Consider the following 23,495-nt stretch of genomic DNA (forward strand, 5'->3'; position numbering starts at 1 on the left):
CCTATCCTCATGTCCATGTGCCCCTTGTCACTGCATCCCTGTGTGCCCATGTCCCCCTGCCCCTCCTTTCCGTATGTCCCTGTGCCCCATGTCCATACGGACATCTTTATGGCCCACCTTTAAAGTCTCTTTTCAATCCAAACCATTCCTTGTGCCCACATGTCCACGTGACCCACATCACTGTGTTCCCATGTCCCCATATCCCACATCCATGTGTCCCACATCCCCATGTCCCCATGTCTGTGTGTCCCATGTCCCCATATCCTCAAATCCATGCATCCCACATCACTCTGTGCCCCATGTCCTCACATCCATTTGTCTCCATGCCCCATACCCCTACATCCATGCACCCCATGTCACTCTGTGTCCCATGTCCCCACATCCATTTGTCCCCCTGTCCCTATGTCCATGTGTCCCATGTCCCCATATCCCCACATCCACGCATCCCATGTCACTCTGTACTCCATGTCCCCATGTCCCCATATCCCATGTTCATGCGTCCCACATCCCCATGACCCCGCATCCATTTGTCCCATGTCCCCGTATCACCACATCCATGCACCCCATATCACTCTGTGCCCTATGACCCTGCATCCATTTGTCCCCATGTTCCCATGTCCACGTGTCCCATGTCCCCATGTCCCTGTACCGCCACATCCATGCACCCCGTGTCACTCTGTGCCCCATGTCCCCACGTCCATTTGTCCCCTGTCCCTATGTCCATGTGTCCCATGTTCCCATGTCCCCATATCCTACATTCATGTGTCCCACATCCCCATGCCCCACGTCCATGTGTCCCATGTCCCCATATCTCCACATCCATGCATCCCATATCACCTGTGCCCCATTTCCCCATATCCATTTGTCCCCATGTCTCTACATCCGTGTGTCCCATGTCCCCATATCCCCACATCCATGCATCCCATGTCACTCTGTGCCCCATGACCCCGCATCCATTTGTCCCCATGTCCCTGTATCCCCACACCCACAAGTCCCCATGTCCCCCATCCACGTATCCCCCCATATCCCGTCTCCGCGCTCACTCCGCTCCGCGCTCCACTTTCCTCCTCTTGGCTCCTCCCACCCCGCTCCGCTCCACCCGAATCCGCTCTCCGCATCTTCCCTCCGCCGCGCTTTCCCGCGCATGCGCCTCCTCCTCCCGCCGCTCCTCCCTCCGGCCGCGCATGCGCGGTGCGCGCCGCGGGGCGGGTGGGCGGGGGGGGCGGCGGCGGTGCCATGGCGCAGCGCGGCGGGGAGCGCGAGCGGGAGCTGCAGTGGTCGGCGAGGAGGATGGGGACCTCGCTGCTGTTGCAGCTGTCGGCACACGAGCGAGAGCTCGACCTGGTGTGTCTGGACCACAGCTACGCCAAGCCTTGGAGCGCCCACCCAGACGCCAGCGCCGCCCGCCCCGCCCGAATGCTGTTCCTCACCCCGCGGCGGCAGCCCGGCACCGCCCTGTGAGGGGATAAGGGGGGATGGGGGGTCTGTGAGGAGAAACGTTGGGATCTGAGGGGTCTGTGAGGGGCTGTAGGCCGCTGTGGGGTGAGTTGTGAGGGGAAAGCGTGGGGTTTGGGGGCTGAGGGGTTGTTGGGGGTCGGTGGGGAGGGGTGTGAGGGGGTTTGGGATGAGAAAGTTTGGGATGGGGGGGGGGCTGAGGGGTCTGTGAGGGGCTGAGGGACTCTGAGGAGGGTGTTGGGGTGGTTTCTGAGTGGAAAGTGTGGGGTTGGGGGCTGAGGGGTTGTGGGGGGGGTGTTTGTGAGGAAAAAGTTTGGGATGTGGGGGGCTGAAGGGGCTGAGAGACTCTGAGGGGTTCTGGGTTGTTAATTGAGGAATATGGGGGGATGTAGGGGTCTGTAAGGAGGGTTTGGGGCTGTTCCTATGGTGGAAGTGAGGGGTTTTGGGTGCTGAGGGATATAGGGGTCTGTGTGGAGGGTCCTGAGGGTTTCTAATGGAGAAGTGATGGATTTTAGAGATTTCTGAGCAGAAAGTTTGGGATGTGAGGGGTTGAGAGACTCTGAGGAGGGACCTGGGGTTGTTAATGAGCGGTAATTGAGGAATGTGGGGGGATGTAGGGGTCTGTAAGGAGGGTTTGGGGCTGATTCTGAAATGGAATAGAGGGGTTTTGGGTGCTAAAGGAGTATAGGGGTCTGTGTGGAGGGTCCTGAGGGTTTCTAATGGAGAAGCGATGGATTTTAGAGATTTCTGAGCAGAAAGTTTGGGGTGTGAGGGGTTGAGAGACTTTGAGGAGGGACCTGGGGGGATTTCTGAGTGGAAAGTGTGCGGTTTGGGGGCTGAGGGGCTGTTAGGGGTCAGCTGGGAGGGATATGAGGTGGTTTGTGAGGAGAAAGTTTGGGATTTGGGGGGCTGAGGGGTCAGTGAGGGGCTGAGAGACTCTGAGGAGGGACCTGGGGTTGTTAATGAGCGGTAATTGAGGAATATGGGGGGGATGTAGTGGCCTGTAGGGGTCTGTAAGGAGGGTTTGGGGCTGTTTCTGAAATGGAATGGAGGGGTTTTGGGTACTGAGGGAGTACAGGGGTCTGTGTGGAGGGTCCTGGGGGGCAGGTTTCCAATGGAGAAGTGATGGATTTTAGGGCTGAGGGTCTGTAGGGGGCTGTGAGGAGGGGTCTGGAGTGGAGTTTGTGAGGAGGAAGTTTGGGATGTGGGGGGCTGAGGGAGCTGGGAAAGGGATCCAGGGGGATTCTGAGGGGAGCTGTTGGGTTGTGGGGAGGGAAATGGGGGGTTGGAGGATGGGGGGGGTGTCCTGTGGGATTTGGGGTCTGGGAGAGCAATGTGGGGTTGGAGGTTTTGTGAGGGGAGAGTGGGGAATAGGGTGTCTGTGGGGGCTGCGAGGGGGGAGATCAGGAAAGGTCTGGTTGTGGCTGGGGGCTGTTTGGGTGTCTGTGGGTCTGAAGGTGAGGCAGAGCCAGGGGATGTGGGCCAGGGTCACATAGGAGGAGGTTGTGGAGTCTGTGGGGAAGAGCTGGGAGCTGCAACAGGAGCAAGGGGCTGCGGTGAGGTGTGGGGACGCACACAGGGTTGCAGTGCAGAGGTTCGGTGTTGGGGTCTGAGATCTCAGCAAGGCTCAGGGGCTGCCTTGCTTTGGCTGGAAGTGGCACAGGGGGCTGATGGAGAGACTGATAGGATTGTAGGTTATTGCCATCACCTGCCAGCAGCTATGGCTGCATTGTTAAGCGTTAATGTCTGGTTGTTTTAGTGTTCATGATTTAACCTTGCAGCCACAGTCAGGATTTGGGCTTTGTGTGTCTGTGGGGGGGCTGCGCTTCATGGAGCTGTGGGCTCTGTTCGCCCAGTTTCTTCCAGCTGGTCTTAAGTCCTCCGTCACTCCCCTCAACGTGGGGCCTGTGTTACTCATAGGAGGCAAAGCTGTATCTCTGCAGCCCCTCGGGGGTTCAAAGTGCGGGCTGTAAGGTTAGATGGAGAGGTTGGGTGTGAGGCGTGACGGTGGGACACCTGAGTGTGAGACCTGTGCAGGGTCTGAGGCACACGTCCTCAAGGCAGTGGATGAAAGGACTGTGGGATGGGTCAGTCTGGAGAAGAGTAGGCTTGGGGGATTCCTCATCACTGCATCTCCGTGGCAGGAGGTTGTGGTGAGGTGGGGATCAGGCTCTGCTCCCAGGTAACAGCGATGAGAGGTGATGGACTCAAGTTGCACTGGGGGAGGGTCAGGTTGGGTATCAGGAAGAATTTCTTCTTCCAAAGGGTTGTGATGCAGTGGCACAGCTGCCCGTGGAGGTGGTGGAGTCACCATTCCTGGGGGTGATCAGGAGCTGTGGAGATGTGGCACTGAGGGATGACCTGGTGTAGGGAACTGCTTTGGCAGGGGGGTTGGACTCCATGATCTCTGGAGGTCCCTTCCAACCCCTACAGTTCTGTGATTTACTGGAGTCACTGGACCCAGCTGGCCACAAACTACTCTCACTTAACAGAGCCTAAGGTCTGTCAGATCAGACCTGAGATCGGTTCCGTCCTCCTTACAGAGAGGCCGATGTCCCCATCGATGTGGAGTCGGTGACGCCGACGCCGGTGCCGCTCTATGACAACCAGAAGGCGCGCAGCGTGATGAACGAGTGCGAGCGGCACGTCATGTTTGCTCGCACGGATGCAGACGCTCCTCCACCCCCAGATGACTGGGAGGAACACGTGAACAGGTAGAGCAGAGCGAAGAGGGGTGGGCTGAGAGGGAAACTGTGGCACCAAACAGCTGTGTGTTGTGTAGAGGGGGGTTTTTTCAGTGCTTTGCTATGTGTGGCTGACGTGCCTGAGCTGGGGAGCGTTCAGAGAGAATGATTTCCTCATATGGAGATCCCTCCTGTTTGGAGGAGCTTGGGGCACTTGTTAGATGGCACACAGATCCCCAGCTCAGCCGTAATGCAATGCTGTACAGTTAAAAAGAAGAGGATGTGAGTCAATTCACCATTGCAAACCCTGCCTGTAAGCGTGGTCAGTCAGTTTGAACTCTTGACGTGAGGAGGAACGGTGGTTTGGAGGAGAAGGGAAATAACCTAGGCCAAAAAGAGCGGTTGTTTTAGTTTTATTTATGGTTTCTGTTGCCTCTGCTTACAGAGGGGGGCTGCTTACCTGCCTTGGGAGTGTGCAGCAGCTGCAAGAACTGAGATGTGTTTCCCTTTGGTTTTCTCCCCAGGACGGGCTGGACGATGGCCCAGAACAAACTATTTAACAAGATTCACAAAGCGCTGCAGTCTGACAGGCTGGCTCGCTTGGCCAACGAAGGGGTAGGAGCTCTCATTCCCTGCTGCTCTTCCAGCTTCCAGCAGAGTTGTTGTGTGTGTTTTTATTCAGTCCTCCCTTGCAAAGCGATGGAAGTCCTTTGGGTTCCATGGCCTTAAGAAACACGGAACTCTGGACTTGGCTGAGGCACGGTTTTGTCCTCGCTGAGGGGATGCTGGCTCTTGCTTGCTGCCACAGGACTTGGAGCTGATCCATTCCTGTGGGTTGGGATGAACAGGGCACGCTTGACTTCCCATAACGTTTTTTTTCTCCTTTCATGTCTGCCTCCTAGGCTTGCAATGAACCAGTCCTGAGGAGGATAGCAGTGGACAAATGTGCTCGGAGAGTCCGCCAGGCGCTGGCAAGCGTGAACTGGGACACCAAACTGATCCAGTGGCTTCACACGACCTTAGTGGAAACCCTCAGTTTGCCAGTGCTGGCTGCTTACCTGGATGCTCTGCAAACACTTAAAGGAAAGGTGATGAGAGCAGTGACAGAGATCTTACTGTTTCTTACAACGTTCTCCTTTTATTAAAGCTCGTTAAAAGGAAACCGGTGGAGACTTCATCCTTTTTCTTTGAAGCTCTGACGGTGTTTAAAAGGCTCTTGGGAAGCCTGTGTGCATTTTCTTAGTCCTTTCCTCCTCTGGTTCCAGATCCCCACTCTGATCGACAGGATGCTGCTCTCCTCCACCACCAAGACGGGGGCAGCAGGCGCTGAGGCTCTGTCGCTGCTGCTGAAGAGACCTTGGGACCCTGCAGTGGGGGTCTTGTCCCATAATAAACCAGTGAGTGCCTCACAGGGACTGAGAAGCCATTCTCCCTGCCCGACGTACTCAAATTGGCTTTATCTTACTTCTGTTGTCTTTGTTCCATCTCCTTCTGGCTTCCTGGGCTCTCTTGCTTTAGACTTGCTCAGTGAGGTGACTCCTCCTGTTGGAGTCATTTCTCCCCCTGCTATCTCAAGGTAGCTTTTTGCTGGGGAAAGGTTTGCACGTTTAATGAGCTATGTGAGGTCCTTCCCTCTTTGTCGTGCATGCCAGGCTGGACTTTGGGTTTATAAACAACCATTTGAATTCTGTGGGTTATCAGGGTTGTGCTGAGTGTGTTACACAGCAGCTCTTCTCACCCCCCTTCTCCCCCCAGAGCTGTTTGGATGGGGAGCTGCCCTGCCGTGTTCCCAAAGCAGCAAGTGGTGGAGATTTGGGGCTGGGAGGTGGCTTTTGCTTACGGACCTCTCATTGAACTTCACAGAGCAAATTGCCTGGTTCCCCCCTCATCCTGATTGCTTCCTCTGGACCCTCCAACTCCATGTTCCCCACCTCTCGACGGCACCGGTTCTGGCAGTCGCAGCTTTCCTGCTTGGGAAAGGTTTGTGTGGTTGGTTTAGAAGAGGGGGGGGAGGAGGTTCCCATTAACAGCTGTGGCAGAATGCAGCTGTTGAGCATGCTTTTATAATCCTGTGGTGCCCCACAGTATTTGATTCTGCTGAGAACAGGCTGACATCTGCTGCCTGCAGCGTCTGGCAGTCAGGGCGCACGCGTTGCCCAAGTCCTGATGCACTCAAACAGAGCTCTGTTGTCAGCAGCGTGGGTTGTGTCACTTCTGTGATGGATCCACGAGTCCTCCAGTAGAAAAAGACTGGAGGAGAGAGGCTGTGGATCACCTCGGATGCAGAGCTGCTGGGTGTAGCGGGTGGATGGGAGTCAGTGCACTTGAGCAGCAGAGATTCTCTGGGAATTCTCTATTCTGGGTTTAATAGCTTGAAGCAAATCCTGGGAGAGAGACAGAAAGCCCCGGTTCACGTGGACTTGCAGCACACTCCTGCATTGTGCCTTCCTCATTGATTCCTCTTTAATTCCACCCCGCAGGTCATCCCCATTGCCACCCACCTGCTGAACAACGGCAGCGGGGTGGGAGTGCTGCAGTGCCTGGAGCACATGATTGGGGCAGTGAGAAGCAAAGTGGCAGAGGTGAGAGCGGCAGCTCCGCTGCCCAAAGGCATCGCCTGGTTGCCCGCCCCTCTGCTGACGGCCTTTTTCCTCCCTTAGATTCACAACCACTTCTCTCACAAGCCCATCATCCTGATCGGGTGGAACACGGGTGCCTTGGTGGCCTGCCATGTAAGTACCTGTCACAGCTTTTCACAGTTAAGTGAAGATGACCGTTGCATTTCAGGCTCTGCTGGACGATTCTCTTCCCTTTTCTCTTGCTGAGATTCATCCCTTCTAATCCCGAGGGTTTGATTTTCCCCTGTGTTTTTTCCCCAAACCCTTTTGTTCAACGACTGAAAGTCGAAACAGACGCGGTGTTTCTGAACCCAGTGAAGCATCCTTCACAGCGCCGCTGTGTCAGGCGTTGGGATGCCGACTCTTGCTTCTTTTTATACCCAGGTTTCAGTGATGGAGTACGTCACTGCAGTTGTGTGCCTTGGATTCCCTCTTCTAACAGTGGATGGCCCCCGAGGGGTAAGACAGGGCAGGGGGGCATTTAATTAACCTTGCTTTATTCTTTAACTTCCAGCTGTTTCACAGAGCCTGGTTTGGAAGTTTAGAAACAACTGGGAGGTTTTTGAGGGATGCCTGAGATGGTTTTGTTTGGAGGTGGTGTTGCACCTGACCTAGTTTTGCAGCTCCTCCGAGGGGCCTTTGGTGTGCATTGCTTGTGCTCCTGTGTCCAGAGAGCAGCCCAGCACAGCTCATCTGAGCTGCAGTTTCCCATTCTCTTGCAGGATGTTGACGACCCCCTCCTGGAGATGAAGACCCCTGTGCTCTTCGTCATTGGTCAGAACTCCCTGCAGTGCAACATTGAAGCAATGGAAGATTTCCGGGAGAAAATCCGAGCTGATAACAGCATGGTGGTGGTGGGGGGAGCGGATGACAATCTCAGGTGCTGTGCTATGAGCTGGGTCCTTCCTTCCCACGTGGGCAGGATCTGAGTGTGCTGCGTACAGAAAGAAATACATAGCAAAAAACGTGGCCCTGATGCACTCTCAGGGTCAGCAGCCTTGTTCAGAAGCTGATAGTGGGTGGTTTGGTTAGTTTTTCTGTGATAAATTCACCTTGTTTCTGCCAGTTGTAAGTAGAAGATCCGGGGTACAGCATGGTATGATAATAGAGCAGGCATCTGCTGGTGTAGGGAACCTGCTTTGGCAGGGGGGTTGGACTCGATGATCTCTGGAAATCCCTTCCAACCCCTACAATTCTGTGATTCTGCTTGTGATTTTTTTCCACCTTCCTCTGGAATGTGCAGCTTATGGAGGCTTTGTCCAGGACTGGGGTGAGGGGGGCTGTCAGAGCCTTGCAGGAAGCACAAAAGGCTTCAGTACACTTTGGAGCTTGTTATTCCAGTCTGGAATAACAGCACCCAAAACTGGAGCAGGTTACGTGTGTGGGAATGGGGGGAGCCTGGGGTTAATGCAAGGTTCTGGAGCAAGTCAGAAATCTGTAGTGGGAATGCTTGGCAGGGAAAGAAGTGTCAAACTGGGACACAGGGGAAGCTCTTGGGAAGGAAACGCCGTGTTTAGGTGACAAAAAGCTTTGGTTGTGAACTCAGCCGTGCTGGGCTGCTGTTAGCAAAGCTCTCGGCGTTTTTGAGGGACGGCTCTCGTCGTTCCAGCAGGCGGAGCTCTCGGGTTGAGCAGCGGTGGAACCAGCTGAGACTTCGCTCTGTAGGGTCTGTGCGAGGGATGAAACCTGCTGTGGTGTGGATTTTACTCTGGAGTGAAAGATGACGCCGTGGGCATCAGGGGAAAATCAGATGTTTGCTGACTTCCATCTTTTTCAATTTATTTTATTCCACAGGATAAGTAAAGCCAAAAAGAAGTCGGAAGGCCTGACCCAGAGCATGGTGGACAGGTGCATCCAGGTAAAGGCAGAAATCTTCCTTTTAAGCTTTGTACCTACTGAAAAAACGTGCTGAAGTGGCTCGGTGACCACAGGTGATAACCTGGCTGCCAGTGCAGGTTGAGCAAAGTAATCTCTCTCTTAAGAGATGCTTGGAAGTGGTTGTGCCTTTGCAGGAGGAGAGCAGTAAGCTTCCTGTGTGACTGCTTTAAACTAAGCTCAGTTTTCTGCATCTTCCAGCACGCCTGCCTGGGGGAGCAAACAATACTTTGGGAGAAACCATCATGTTTCCCTTCCATCTGCCAGAATTCAATGGAGTATGAGCTTTGATCAGAAAGCTGAGGTCCACCTACAGGGTTTCAGGGGTTTTAAATCTAGAGAGCCCTGTCAGTTTGCTTCTTTGGGAATCCTGAGTTCTTTTTTTCTTTAAGCTGTGAAGGCAAATGATTTTGAGAGAGTTTTGCACCACGCAGCCTAACTCTTGGTTTCTTGCTTAGGATGAGATAGCTGACTTCCTGACTGGCATCCTCACTCGAGCAGAGAGCCACTCAGGCTCTGATCCCCGTGACCTGGATGCTGAGAAGAAGAAGAAGCCACGGGACTCGACCAGGAGGGATCTGTCCTTTGATTTGCCCGAAAGAACCAGCAGGCCTGCCTCGCCAGCGTCCAGAGTGCCTGCCTCGCCCTCAGGCTCTGAGGTGGGGCGTCCTGCAGGGCGTGGAGAGCTGAGGTTGTGTGAGGAGGTGGTTCTGTGCAGCCGAAAGGTGCAGTGAGGGATGCTCAGCGTTGGTGGGAGGATGTGAAGGGATGAGTGGCTCACAGCTGGGTGAACAAACCTTGTGAGTTCTGGCTTTTTCAGCAGAGGGACAGGCGTTGTGTGCGTGCTTGAGGTTAGGAGTGCCTCTCCTCAGGAAACGTGGGATAAGAGGTGTTTCTTGTCTTATCCAGGACCTGTCCAGTGTCTCCAGCAGCCCCACTTCAAGCCCCAAGACTAAAATGGCTGCTGTGTCCTCCATCCAGAAGCCCACCCCCATCAGCACCGCACAGCTGCTCAAGAGGCAGGTGCAGAGGACAGACACAATCCTGACACACAAGCAGGCCCAAGGTAACAGCTGGTGGCTTTCTTACCTTCTTCACATCTGGATTTTTGCTCTTTTCCCTGAGTTCTTTAGGTTTTATCTTCTGAGTGCTTTCTTGAATCCTTCCTGTGGCAACTTGCTTTGCAGCTCAGTTCTCTGTTATTGCCATTGGAATGCGGCGGCTGGTGGGGAGGTGAAATTAGGTTGGAAGCAGTGCTTGTGCAGCTTGCAGAGTCTTGTTGCTGTTCCAGGTGGGAAGGATTTTCACTTGTAGCTGACCAAACCACTACATAGCCATGCTCTCATTCTCTTTTGTCTGTGAGCCCTTTTATTGATGCCTTGTATCCCCAGGACTGCTGGGGAGGGGGAGTAAAGAGCTCAGGTGATGATTAAGGATGTTGAATTCTGGCTGAAACAGCGGGGCTCTGGTAACTGGAGTCATCTTGTATCAAACACAGAGGAAAAGCTGCTCTGAGCTGTGGGGTTTTTGTCCTGTTGGATGCTGATTAAAAACCTTTTTGTCCAGCTTCAGTCTGACTGTAAGAGCTGTGAATGTAGGCAGTGGTTTTGCTGGCGGTGTGATCATTTGTGGCAAAAATCAGCAGGAGGTGGGAAATAGTTCTTCATCTTCCCTTCTGTGCTCGTTTGTTTGCTCGCGATGGCTCTGAACAGGCTGCTTGTTGTCTGCTGCTCTGGGACCCTGCACGCTCTGAAGTCAGGATAGGATCCAGAGGGGAAGTGAGGCTTGCATCTCTCTCGTTTGTCAAGGGATGAGCTAAAGCAGTCTGCTGCTTTGTTGTTGTAGTTGAGGAGGTTCCTAGGTGGCACACGGAAGGCAGGAGGAGGGTTTGTGTGGCTTCTAGCGCGTGTTCCTCGGCAGTAGGTGATCAGGGAAGAGGTGGTGGCCGTGCCCAGAGCTGTTTGCTGCCTGCTCCCAGGTTTCTGTGGGTCACAGCCGTGTCCCTGCAGCTTGCTGCCCCTCCAGAGCCGGGCTGTGATACTGTAATTCTCTCTGATTCATTTCAGCTCAGTTTGCTGCTTTTCTGAAACAAAACATGCTGGTGAGGAAAGCTCTTCCTCCTGGCACCTCTTCATGTCTCTTTGGTGAGTATCTCCTCACTTCTCACTGTCTCTCTTTCCACCTCCCTCTCTCTCTCTTCCTCTCTGCTTCCTCCTTTTGACATCTTCCTCTTCCCTTGCACTGGTTTGGGGCACAACCCAACGTTTCCCTTTGTCCCCCTGCTTTTTGCTTTCTCATTGCTGCCTTTGAAGCTTAAACAAACGGCTTGCGTGCAAACTGAGAGCATTAACACCTCCTGAGCTTTTCCCTTTTCCTGCTGCACAGGTAAATACTGGTGTAAACTGGCAGCAGTCCTGCTCTGCTGGGCAGTGGGTGACTTGTATGAGTTCAGCTCCTTCCTGGGCGGGGGTCAGGCTGCATGTTGGTGGAGCGTCCTTCCTTGTAGAGCAGCAAAGCGGCTGCGGGTGAATGTGGAAATGAAGAGCTGCCATGTGGGTCAGGAGGGGCAGCTGTGGAATCGCAGAGCAGAATTTCTTGGCCAGAAAAGCAGTGCAGAGCAAAGAAGGCAAAGAGGCGTAGCCTTGGGGTGACTGGTGAGAGCTGGTTCCATGGGGTTGTCCTGACCTGGAGACGCATGGAGGGGAGCTGTGTTTAATCCAGGGATTTGGGAGGCTGCACTTTCAGGAGAGGTGTCAGCTCTCAGCTCGGGTGACCCCAGGAAGCTGAGAGCATCGACAGAAGTGACAACTGCTGAGCTGCAATGCTCCAAACTTTGCAGGCTTTTAACTTTCCAAGGCAAACCCTGGCTGCAGCGTAATCTGTGGTATTTTGGATGTGCTGAGCACACGCAGGATATGGTCCAAACTGCACGTACAACCCCAGAAACAATACTGAGGCCCAGTATTGGACCAAGCTGGTTGTCTTACAGATCACCTTCTCTCTAGAGCCTTGTTTGAAAGCAGCACTGTGGTCACTCTGTGAACTGTGCACTTACCCAGCATCAGATGGGAATGGAAACTGCTGACCTGTGCATGTGCCTTTTCACTGTCCTGCTTGGCTGGTGGCACGTGGGGGGCTTTGGTGCACACCTGGTGAGGTCTCCAAGGGCCCATTTGAACCAAGCATGTTTGTAGTTGAGTGAGAGACAGCGTGTATTTTGGCTTCCAGGCTTTTGTCTTAGTTACAGGGACTTGCAAACAGGGAGTTAGCTGGCTTGCAGCTCTGTGGATGAAGAGGGTTCTCTGGAGCTTTCCCCCTGTTGCTGCAGGTTGCTGCCAGCACCACAGCAGGAGGCAGATGGCCATCCGTCAGTGGTGGGACGCTCAGAGAATGGGTGGGACGTGGCATTTTGTGACTGCACCTTGGCCCTGTGCTGCCCAGAGGTGCTTGTCACACACTTTCTGGTTAATCGTTTCCCCAGCAAGCTTATGCTGCAGGCAGAACAAAGTGGATGTGATGGGTCAAGGATCTAACAGCAAAACGAGCAGTTGGTGTGGAAGAGAAATCTCAGCTTGCTGCTTTTCTCCCCAGTACCAAGCAGCTCAGGGCTTGGCTTCGCTGCAGCACCTCCTGTGCTCCTGCCTGCTTCGTGGCCACCTCTGTGCTTCTGTCCATCTCTGGGAGGGCTGGAAGGGACGTGCTGAGTGACAGGCACACAGATAGCTTGGCAGGTGTGTTGGAAGAGCAGAGAGGCTGAGTTCTGATCCCAGCACGCCTGCAAGCAGCTCTGCACCTACATTCTCCTCATCGGGAGATCAGGGTTGATATCAGGGTGTGCCGGACTTGGAAGTGAAAAGTGCTTCTGCAAAGATGTCAGTGCTGTAGGCATCTGTTTTTTCTTTGCTGCAGAAGGCAGGGCAGGCTTCCTATGCTGCCTTAACCTGTGAGTGGCTGAAGCTGAGTGCTGCCCTAAGGCTGCAGCTCAGGGCGTGCAGAAGTCAATGCAGGTGGTGAAGAGGAGGAGCGAGGGCTCCTGGTGCAGGGGAGATGGGCAAGGCTGGCATGAAAGGAGCTGCAGGAGTGTGCATGGGCATGCGACCCTTCTCCACACCTTGGTGCGCACAGCGGAGCTGCACCAACCTCGAGGAATCGGCCGTTTCAAAAAGCTCCTTCTGTGTCCCCCAGTTCCAGTCTCCTCAGAGCACTCGGAAGGGGCTGAGAAAGATGATGTGCGCGTGCAGCTGAAGAGGCATCAGACCCCCAGCCCGACCCAGTGCAGCAAAACTTCCAAACGAGCCAAAATCAAGGTGACCATTGTCTCTCACGGAGATGCTGCTGGCGTGGGGAACGGAGCACCCCTCAGTACCCAGGCAGAAAGTGAGTTGCCATGGCATGGCTGCTTGTAAACCAGAGTGCTGCTGTGGCTGTGCCCATGTGGGCTCCTCTGGGGGAGGGGAGGGGAGCTGTGCTTCTGCTTTTTTTTTTTCTTTTTGAGGAGGTAGCTGCAGAAAACAGACAGCACTTCAAAGCCACGAGCGGCACGGTGCTGTTGGGGATAGCTGGGGGCACGTGGGGATTGGATTTACGTAGCCAGAACTTGACAGGTGCCTCCATTTCTCAAAGCAATGCGGATTGCACTCTTCAGTGATGTGCTTGGTGCAGTCTTGTGAGCTGTGAGGTGGATTTCATACCTTCTCTGAAGCATCAGGCTGCTGCTGGAGGCAGGATGCTGGTCGTGGTGAACTCTTGCTCCAAGCAGGTTGTGTAGGTCTCTGGTTCTGCTGCCTGCTGGTGGCCCCCGAGCCAGGCTCTACCCTGGAATGTGCTCCTGCTTTGTGAGAAAGGTGATGTTCCTCCCTCTTTGTTCGGGCTCCACAGTTCAGTTCTGCTGACCCTGCTCAGGCTGTGCTGCAGTCTGAGGTCAGGTCCAACAAACCCTTGGTTCGTGTGTTAGCAAATCCCAGCTCTTCTCCTGGGAAAGCCTGCTGGGACAAGCATTGCAGAGGTCCTTTCTGTCCAAGAGGAGGCGACGTGCTTGGTCTGCTTCCCTTCAGCCTTTGTGAGGGAGGCCAGAAGCTTCAGCTGCTCTCACTGCTGTACTTGAAGGACGTTATCTTGCTGCTGCCTCACCTCAGAGCCCCAGGTGCACGAAGCAGTTGCTCATTGTTAGCGTTAGGTTGGTGCAGCGCAGGGCTGAGGGGTCAGCCTAATATCCCAAATATTAGGAAGTCAGGTTCGAAAAGCAGAGGAACAAACCTGCTCCTTCCAAAGCGTTTCTTGTTGTTTTCAGCTGTGAGAACTAACTAATAAATACGCGTCCTTTCTCAGGGTTGCAGCTCATCTTCTGGCAGCTTTGAAGATCTCTGGTTTCTGGCTTTTTTTTTTTTTTTTTTTTAATTTTTTTTCTTTTTTTTTTTTTTTTCTTTTTTAATTTTCCCAACTTTACTTCTTTTCACAGAAAGGAAATGAATTGCAGAAGTAAACATGAACCAAACAAGATTTCCCTCTTACCGTGTGTGAGCAGGAGGAAGCGCCAGACACACGCACTTGTATCCCAAAGGCTGCAATAAAGCAACATTGTGACACAATAAACAAATACCGTGACTCCTGGCATCCCTGTGTATTTTGTGTCTGTAAAGAATGCTTACAGAGTGGAGCAGGCAGACCTTAGCTCACCAGTCGAGGTGGTAGAGCTGTGCTGCGAGGCCTGTAAGGAGGGGACGAGTGGTGATGGCACTTAGGAGAGAGAATTGCAGTTGTTGGTGAGGCTTGAGTGCTTTGAAGCCGGTTCCTTTGGTCCCGTGTGCTGTAACACTCGGACAACGACAGCCTTCTTGTTTTCGTTTGCAACTCTGCTCTCTTTGATGCTCCTGATGTTGTTGTGTGGTGGCTCGAGAGGCTGTTTATGGCTGCAGCAGAGGTTTCTCTGAGAAGAAGCTTTGCGAGCGGGATGAGCCCATGGCCTGCAGCGCTGGGCTGTTCTGTGAGAGCAGAGGAATCCCTCGAGGTTTACGGAGGACAGAGAGTTAGGTGTTTTCTTTTTCTTTTGCAGTTGTCGCAGGAAAGCCATTCCCCATGGCAGTCAGCCAGTCTGTGCCGGGTGGGAAGGAGCCCTTCGGACTGCTCGCCGCCTCCAAGTGAGTGCATCTTTCGCTCCCGAAGCCGGGGCTGCTCTGACGGGCTGCTGATGGAAGGCACCACAACGCAGTGATTTCTGCCTGTGGAGCTGCCTGGCGTCTCGCTTTCTGATGCATGGGGGACTCCTAGGCTCCTGAAAACTGCTTGTGGGCTGGTGATCCAATCTACGAGTGATGGGAATGGGCAGAAGGTATTTTGCCTGCTGGGCCCTATTTCTGTATAGCTTTCCAAACCGAGCTTGCTTTAGAACTGCTTATCTTTGTCTTTTGAACGGCTGTGTTGTTGTCCCTGCCAAAAATGCAGTGCTGTCTTCTTTCCCTTCATTCTCTGATGGTAAAACATTTTTTTCCAAAGATAAAACATTCTCGGCGTTGGCTTTGAAAGTAACTGGCCACAGGGATTTCTTTTGGGCAGTGAATCTGGTGCTGACAGTCTCTCACATCACTGTTTTCCCTTTTAATTCAAACCGTGCTTTGGAGAACTGGACCCTGACTGATCTGGGAGGGGAGAGGAAGAAGAGCTGTTCTCAAATAGAAAGTAGGTTTTAAATGGGAAATGTTTCACTTCGAGGTGATTCTGTGTAGGGTGGCAGCACGTAGGCAGGCGCACGTTACAGGATCACTTCTGATTTGAAAATACAGCGTTCTCACTCCTTGCTCTAGCTGCTGAGGCAGACACAGGGGAGCTTCTCTTGTTTATGGTTTTTTATCTCATCACCTCCCTTTTCTGTGTGTTGTAACAGTGTGCTGACGAAGCTCTCTTGCGTTGCCACGTGTAGTTTATCACCAAGAAACATCTTTTTCTTCTTCTTGTTTTGCAGGCTGGGCTCGGCAGCAGAAAGCTCAGTGAGTCCTGCTCCATCTGCCACCATCCCCAGCAGCACGGCGCCCAGTGCTTTCCATGCCCTGCAGAGCAGGCTGGTGGCCAGCAGCACCCACTGCATGCAGGCCCAGCCAGCCAGTGCCCTCCAAGGTACCTGCCTCTCTCCATCCCTTTGTTGTGAATGGAAAAGGTAAACCTTGATGCCTCGAGATACCGAAGGTTCCCTCCTCTCAGACAGGAGCAGGATCTTGCCTCCCATGTCTCACAGATCACCTGTTTAGGTTGGGCTGTGTGTTGTAGTGTGGCTAGGACGATCCCCACCAGCCTTAGGGCTGGCTGCTTGGGACCCTCCTCTTTAAAGAACGGTTTACTCTCCAGCAGACCTGGGATTTTATGGTGCTTAATCCTCCACACCTGATTTCTTTGTTCTTTGTTTTATTTTTTCCTTTGTAAGGAGCAGCTTCTGCCAGCAGCCTGCTGCAAGGGCTGAGCTTCAGCCTGCAAGACATTGGGACAAAGTCGTCTGCCCTTCCTGCCAGCGTGGCTGCAGCTGGGACGCCAGTGCAAGTATGCAGCCTGCAAATGTTACTCTCTGAAGGGAAGCTGTATGGAGGGTGAAGTGGTAGAAGCTGGAGGGAACCTAAAAAAGCCACGTTTGTCCAGGAACAGATGAGCGGTGCTGGGCGTGAACTGCAGCTAAATAGCAAGAGGTTTGGCTGAGTGCTGGGGGTGAGGGTTCCTGTAAGTGGTGTGGGTTCTAGGAAATGGGGCTGTGGGAAATTTTACTCAAAACCAGGCTTTGCAGCTTCTAGAAAATACTGAGAAGAGCTTGCAGAATGGACTGAGATTAGTAATCTTTCTAATTATTTTCCTTCTGGGAAAATTCACATGTGGTTCTGTTAGGCAGTGCTCCCCAGCTTTTCAGTTTGAGGAGGCCCCGTTTGGAACAGGAGGCTCGTTAAAGTGTAGCCACCATTTCTAGTCGTGTTTTAAGTTGCAGTGAGTGTATGCAGGGGGGAAGGAACAGCTTCACTTGTGTTTAGACTTGTGGCCACCAGAATTATGTGTAGAAACTCGCCATCTGCCCCCTCGCTGCTGTGAGAGGGAGAAACTGTGCCACCCCAGCAGCCTCATTCCTTGCAGATGTTCAGTGCTTCTGCTTTTCCTTCCAGACCTCAGCTGTGAAGACACCCACACCCATCCAGAACCTGAGTGCCATCACCACAGGCACTGGCACCATAGTCCGCACCATCCCAGTTGCCACCTCTTTATCTGTGGGAGCTGCAGCCAGTGGGAAGCCCACGGCCATTCACCAGCTGCTGACGAATGGAGGACTGGCAAAGCTGGCCAGCAGCCTCCCCGGCTTGGCTCAGATCTCCAACCAGGCAGCAGGTGAGTCCAGCACGCAATGCAGATGCCCAAAGCACCCCATCGTCCCCTAAAACTGCTGTTTCCAAAGCTCATTTTTGCCTTCTTGGAGCTGTGAAAAGGTGCTTTTGATGGCGATTTGTGAGCAGGTGGAGACTTGTGCTGCAGCCCCAGCTGATGAACACGGCCTCTGCAGTTGCTGTGTCTCAGGGATGTTGTTTTTGCATGTTTTCCTAGGCCTGAAGGCCCCCACGACCATCACTGTGACACTGCGTGGGCAGCCCAGCCGGGTGACAACGCTTAGCCAGGCTGCAATGGGGACCGTGCAGCCCCAGGGGGAGGAGCAGCCGATGCAGACACAGGCACCGCAGGTAATCCTTGGCACCTTGTGTGTAGGAAAAGCATCCAGTGCTGCTGTGAGGGCAGAGGCAGCGGCCCTGGGGAAAGTGCTCTTGCTCACTACGTTTCTCTTGGGTGTGACGAGCTCGTTGCGTTGCTGAGGCTGTGCAGATGTGGTGATTAGAGAGCCCAGGTTAACTTCACATCTTCTCCTGTGGAGAGATTGTGTGCTGGTACTGCACCAAGGAAACCTCTGTCTGGATTTGTAATGCTGACATCAGTAAGGAAACTCTTAATGAAGCTTTGGGCTTTCTTGGCAGTGACGGGACTTGGTGGGAGGAGGAGGAAAGCTGCTTCTGGTGTCTGTTCCCTGTCTGTTCAGCAGGAGGAAGGGCTGACTGCACTGTCTGGCGTTGTCTCCCTCTTGGAAATGCTGTTTCTGACTGTTAGGTGCCCTGATGTAGTGCTGGGCACTCTGGGTGTTGGTTACCATGCTTTTTCCTAACGTAGGTCCCCAGTTTCTGTTCTGTTTCTCTTCCATACTGTTAAAACCCATTTATGAAGCACTGTGTGTGTCCTCCAAAGTCCATCTGCTCCCAGCTGATCTCCTGGTAGAGGTGGATCACTGACAGAAGGAAGTGCTCTTGCTGTTTTCATGCTGGAGGTGTGCTGGGTGCTGTCTCAAAAGGATCCTGGCTGCTTCCCAGGATAAGTCTTGGTGCAGCTGAACAGAGAGAAGTCGGAGAGGGTTGCTTTGTTGCTATGGTGAAGGTCTTGAGTATTATAACATCAGTCTCTTCACCCCAATACCTGGGGTGCATTTGCTGCAGATTTGCTTTTGTGCTGTGTCCTAAACAGGTCCTCAAGCAGTTTTGAGATGGATCTGTCAGTGTGAGGGTAGGAAGATCAGTTCTGATTCCCTACGTGGGATGTTGGGTTGGTGCTGTCCCCGACTGCAGGTGGCTTCTTCCTGACCGCAGCTCCAGTACTGTGCAGCACTCAGGTGTCTCTTAAAAGTGTTCTCCTGAGTGGTGGGGAGGAGCAGGAAGCAGAAACGCTGTGATCTGCCCTAGGGGACTGAAGGAGGCTAAATGAGGGCTGCTGGTTGCCTGGGGATGAGTGCAGTGCTAAGTGGTACCTGCCTGGTTCTGCCTTACAATCACAGAGTCATCCCAGGTTGGAAGTGACCCACCAGGATCAAGTCCAACCCCTGGCTCCTCACAGACAACCCAAATGTAGGGATGAAACTGACTGCCCTGTAGATAGTGACTGTAGTGATGTGCAGGGAAAAAGGAGTTTAAAAAACAAGCAGATAAACTCCCCTGACTCTGAATGCTGCATCTTGGGCAGTCAGATGAGCAGGGGGCAGCCTGGAGGGGTCAAGCTGCAGTTCCCAGCAAGCTGCACTGAAGGCTGAGGGCATCAGAAGATGCCAGGATCACTCCAGGTTGGGTGAGGGGCTTTTCTCTCGTTTCTGACTTTCCTCCTCCTGTTACCACCAGCGCAGGTAGGTGAGCTGCTGCAGGAGCTGCAGAGCAATCCTGGCTTTGCAGTTGAAGCTCCGTGATTCTGGTCCCTGGCTTTGGGGTGAATCGTGCTGTGGGCAGCGTCATGGGGGCAGGGAGCGTGCTGCTGCTCCTTGCTGCTGCTCCATGCTGCTGTTTGGGGTCGCTCAAAGTTCTGGGATGTGTAGGGAGCTGCTGTCCTGCAGACTGAGCCTTTGGATGCAAACTGGGTAAGTACTGAGAGCAGCAGCCGTGAGTCTTTCGTGTATCCCCTGCTGCTTCAGAGCTGGCACAGCAGCAGCGTTGCCTGTAGCTTCCATGCAGAGTCCTGGTTTGCTTCTGGTTAAAGCTGAGATTTCTGAGCACCCACATCCTTCCTCCCCTGACTTCTGTGTTCCTTTCAGTCACTTTGCTGACACGACAGAGCCCGCAAGCACTGGCAGAGCTGGGCTGTAGCCAGCTGAGGTAGAGCTCAGAACACAGAGCAAGTGACACTGAGTTCTCACTGTGCAGATCCCACCTGAGCAGAGGGTGTCACACCATGCCAGCGCTCACTCTCAATCTCTTGTCCCAAGTTGCAGGCAGCATTCACGCTCTTCAAAGGCCATTTGAAAGCACCATCAAAGCTGGCACGCTTTCCTTGAAGTGCTTTGTTACCTGGAGCATGCAGCACATCTGGCAGAAGAGCAGCAACTCGGCATCCGGAGGTTTTGCACAGATGTCCTCTGGGGTGAACGGGTTCACATGTGGGTCAATGTTTTCAGGCAGCCACGCTTGAAACTCAGTGTTTGATCAGAGACCTGCAGCTCCAGTGCTGAGTTTGTATGTTCAAGGCAGTGGCTTAATGGTGTGAGAGCTGCTTCAAAAGCAAACTGAAAGCGGGGCTCTTACAGGAAACGAAGTGAGCCGTGTGTTTTTGTGACTAATTATAGCCCTTGACATCAGCTCGTGTGTACCTTCAGCACATCGGGTTACGTAATGCAGCGGGGCTTCCTGGAAAAGAGCAACTTTACAAAAGGCTTTGGGGGATTATGCCAGAGCTTCGACTCCTGTGTTTTCAGCAGCAGCCAAAACCTTTGTTGGTTGGGTTTCTTTTGAAATTCCAGCTGACTTCAGTGTGTCTGTGCAGGAAGCGTGAAGCCCACGCATGGCGTTGCTGTGCTGTGCTTTCTAACCCTGGGGGCTGGGATGCAGCGTGAGAGGGGGAGCCTTTCCTCCCCCTGTGGGCAGTAAAGGGGGGGTGGGAAGAGGAGGAATCTTCTCTGGGAGTGAGAAAAAGGAGCGTTTGGGTGGCGTTGGAGTGAAAACACGAGCGGTGTTTTCAAGGAACTGCTCCAGCGTGGTTTGAATGTTGCTTTTCTGAATGGGTTCCTCTCTGCAGCGTGGTGATTTCCCGAAAGCAGCTGTGTAGAATGATGTGACAAAGCCGATGCTTTGTGGCAAGAGTTGTGCTGCAGTGAGCGGAGCTGCAAGCAGATGTGATGGCTTGAGCCCCCAGGTGATACAAGAGAGCAAAATGCTGCTCCCAGAGCCAGCTGTGCTGCTGATGGGCATGCAGGCAGCATTCTCCTTCCTTAAGGTCTGCTCCTTTTGGCTCCCAGGGGCAGAAATAATCTGCACACATTGATGTTGGAGGGTTTCATACATCTTCCTCCCCAGACAGGGAGATCTTTGTGACTCAGGGTGGTGTGCAGTGTTGGCATCCAGTTCATGCAGTACCGGTGGCCCCAGCGCTTTGTTGTTGCAAGCAGGTGATGTGAGGACAGTTCTGGAGCTCCAGGCTGTCGCTTCAGTATTGCTGCAGAGAAAGCAGAGCAGGGCTGAGCTCCCTGCAGCGAGGACAGAGCCGTCCCTCCTGTCCTGAAGGAGGGGGTGGGTTTGTTCTGACAGCCACAATTCAAAGCACCGATGCAGTGGATTTTGCTGAGAGCTCCCAAGCGACCCACAGAAGTGAGGGCAGGAAGAAAGCGCTCTGCTGTTGAGCTGAGGGACAGCACAGATCCCAAGGAACGGTTGCAGCCCCCCACAGATGGTCTCATAACCCCCCTCCCCCCGGGCTCCTGGCCCTCCGGTAGCTCTCGGTTACTTTAACCCTTCCAGGCTCCGCACGGTGCAGTTGGGAACTTGGCCGCCCCAGCTTCCGGCGCCGCCTCTCCCGGCAATCTGCTGCCTCAGATGGATCTCAGCAAAGCCCAGGCTGGTGCAGAGATGGCTCCCGCCGACCCCGCAGCAGCACCCCTAGGTGAGGCTCACGGCCGTGGCGGGGCGCGGGCAGCCAGGGCCCTGCTGGGAGCCATGCCTGCAGGGCGGCGCGTGGAGTCGCACAGGGGAAGTGCTGCCCCACTTCTTTTTAAGACTGTTGGCTTTTTATTATTTTTATTTTTTCCTTTTTTTTTTTTTTTTCCCCTCCCCTCCTTTAAGTTCGGTCCCTCGTGGCTTCTCTGCACGAGTACATGGAGTTCTGATTTGTCAGCTGCTGCCTTGAGCCAAACAGTGCAGCGTAAAATGTCAGCCCCAAGGGATTATTACTGTGTTTAGGACCCCCACCACATGCTGACAGCACTCTCCCCGCTGCCTACACTTATTTCCCTTCCTTTGGGAGAGCAGAACCATCCAATTACACCTAAATAAATATTGCAATAAAATCCTGTACAAAAAAGCCCCCTCCTGCTAAGCCCGTGCTTCTGTTTCCCTCTGCCCAACTGCTTTGCAGCTCTGCTGGGAAGAGGAGCAGATCTGTGGCACTCAGGCCAGATCTGATGGAATGAGGATGGGTGGAGCTGTGCCAGCTTCCCATAGGGCAAATGAAACAGCTCTAGGTGGTGGTGATGTGTGGGATATTTTACTGTGCTGTTGGCTTTCCTTGCAGGCATAAGACCCAGCTGTAACTCTAATCAGCACTGACCTCCTCCCCCCCCCCCCAGTCCCTGCTGTTTTTCCCCCAGGAGGGAGTTGTAGAAGTGCTGGGCTTCATTCTTCTCCTGTGTTTTGTTTCCTTTGTCCTCGCTGTTTGTGATAACTAATGGATGATGTCAGATCTGTGCAGAACTTCTGGAGGTTCAGGTTGGCTCTGCGTTCAGCGGGAGGACCAGTCTGTAGTGAAGCTGCTGGAGCAGCAGCATGAACTGGGGTGTCGGCATGGAAGATTTCTCCAAGCTCTCTGTTCCGTGGTTGTTTCAGATGCCTGGCAGCCTCACCGTATCGCTGTGCTCCTTCCTCAGCCTGTTCAGGAGTGCTTGGTCTCCTGTTCCTCAGCTGAGGAGCAGACAGCTGCTCCTCAGCCTTCACTCTGTGTTCTCTGTGTTTGAGCCTGGTGTTTTCTTTTGGAGAGGTTGGCTCTGTGCTGGTGGTGATTGTGGCACATCCTGGTGAGCAGAGGGGCATGGCTGCACCTCTCTGATACCAGCTGGGCTGTTCCAGGTTGGGATCTTTAATCATCAGAGGGTCTGCAGGCTTTTCCCAGTGTTTTGAGCACGTCTAACCCTGGTGATTGGGTTTCAGTGAATTCTCTTTTCCCTGGGTTGTGGTTATTGGAGATGTGACTGAGGAGCAGGCTTAGATGATGGAGCCACCATGTGCAAACTCTGCTGTTGCCTTAGGGCACGAAGGGCTTTGCTCCACAAAGCCTGATGGCTTTTTGCTGCCGTTGGAGTGGAGCATCTGAGCACCTGCAGAAGCATCTGCCTTCACTGCTGGTGGGACAGAGCTGGAGATGCCTGAGCTGTGTGAGAGTCTGGAGGGTGGGATGGAGATTACTTGGCCAAGGAAGAGCCCCAGGGTCCTGGCCCTATGGGAAGGGATCATCCTGAGGAGAGCGTGAGACACTGAAGGGGGAGAGGATTCTTGGATTGGTCTGCAAAGGGAGCTCACAGGTTTGGGGCTCCCTCAGCATGCTCTGTGACAGTGCTTTGTTTTGGAGTCATTCTGAAGACAAAAATGAGACGGGGGGGGTTTCCAAAAGCACAGCCTGAAACCCTGCAACTCTGCTGCTGGGGCTGCAGCCCAGGGTGGGCACCCTGCCCCACAGCTGCTGACCACGCTCTTCCCTTCTCTGCAGTGACCACGGCCAGCCCCATGAAGACCCTGTACGTCATGTCAGACGCCAAGCTGTCTGCGCTGACCAAGTCTGTGATGGATGAGGCTACCTCAGGCCCCCTCAAACTGCCAGGCATCCAACCTTCCTCTTCCACCAGCTCTCCTGCTGGCCCCGTCACCTTCGCCGCCTCCCCTCTGGCCGGCGCTCCCAGTCCTCCCAGCAGCCTGGTGCACTCCAAAGTGGGACCCATCCTGCAGACTGCTTCCAAAACAGTCATCCTCACCTCAACGCTGGCCACCGTGAAGGCCGACGGGTCCCTCGGACACATTGGGGACAAGGTCAGTCTGACCAGGAGCACCTCAGCCCTCAGCCACGCTCTGGGGGCGATGGAGACCCTGGGGAGGGTCCCCTCCGTGGTGGATGATGGAAGCAACCTCCTCCGTGCCAGAGAGACCCTGGCAAACAGACACTTGCTGCCCCAAAGCGTGTTGCCAGGAGGAGCTGGTGCTGCACTCCTGACGCTGAGCAGCTCCTCTGTCATCACCACAGCGGGGCCTGCGCTCAGCCAGAAGCCATAGGGACCTGGGGGGACCCTCAGCGTGGCTGTGGGGTGGGAGGGGGGAGGGCAGCCCTGTGCTGATGGGGCCGATTTGGG

The 23,495-nt window shown here is 53.9% G+C and overlaps 1 protein-coding gene across 1 annotated transcript; it reads left to right on the forward strand.

The window, feature by feature from the left end:
- Positions 1–1,236: 1,236 nt before the first annotated feature.
- KANSL3 (KAT8 regulatory NSL complex subunit 3) lies at positions 1,237–23,418 on the forward strand (the record flags this gene model as incomplete). Its single annotated transcript, XM_079547483.1, has 22 exons — positions 1,237–1,457; positions 3,999–4,169; positions 4,664–4,754; positions 5,042–5,227; positions 5,405–5,536; positions 6,003–6,119; positions 6,620–6,721; positions 6,800–6,871; positions 7,142–7,216; positions 7,480–7,637; positions 8,552–8,615; positions 9,091–9,291; positions 9,542–9,698; positions 10,699–10,776; positions 12,818–13,009; positions 14,685–14,769; positions 15,591–15,742; positions 16,047–16,159; positions 16,765–16,984; positions 17,198–17,331; positions 20,905–21,046; positions 22,862–23,418. 22 exons carry the CDS (start codon positions 1,237–1,239, stop codon positions 23,416–23,418), a joined length of 3,420 nt encoding a protein of 1,139 aa, XP_079403609.1.
- Between the last annotated feature and the right edge of the window lie 77 nt (positions 23,419–23,495).

Source organism: Tetrao urogallus, assembly GCF_951394365.1.
Source record: "Tetrao urogallus genome assembly, chromosome: 27".
In the NCBI taxonomy this organism is placed as follows: Eukaryota; Metazoa; Chordata; class Aves; order Galliformes; family Phasianidae; genus Tetrao; species Tetrao urogallus.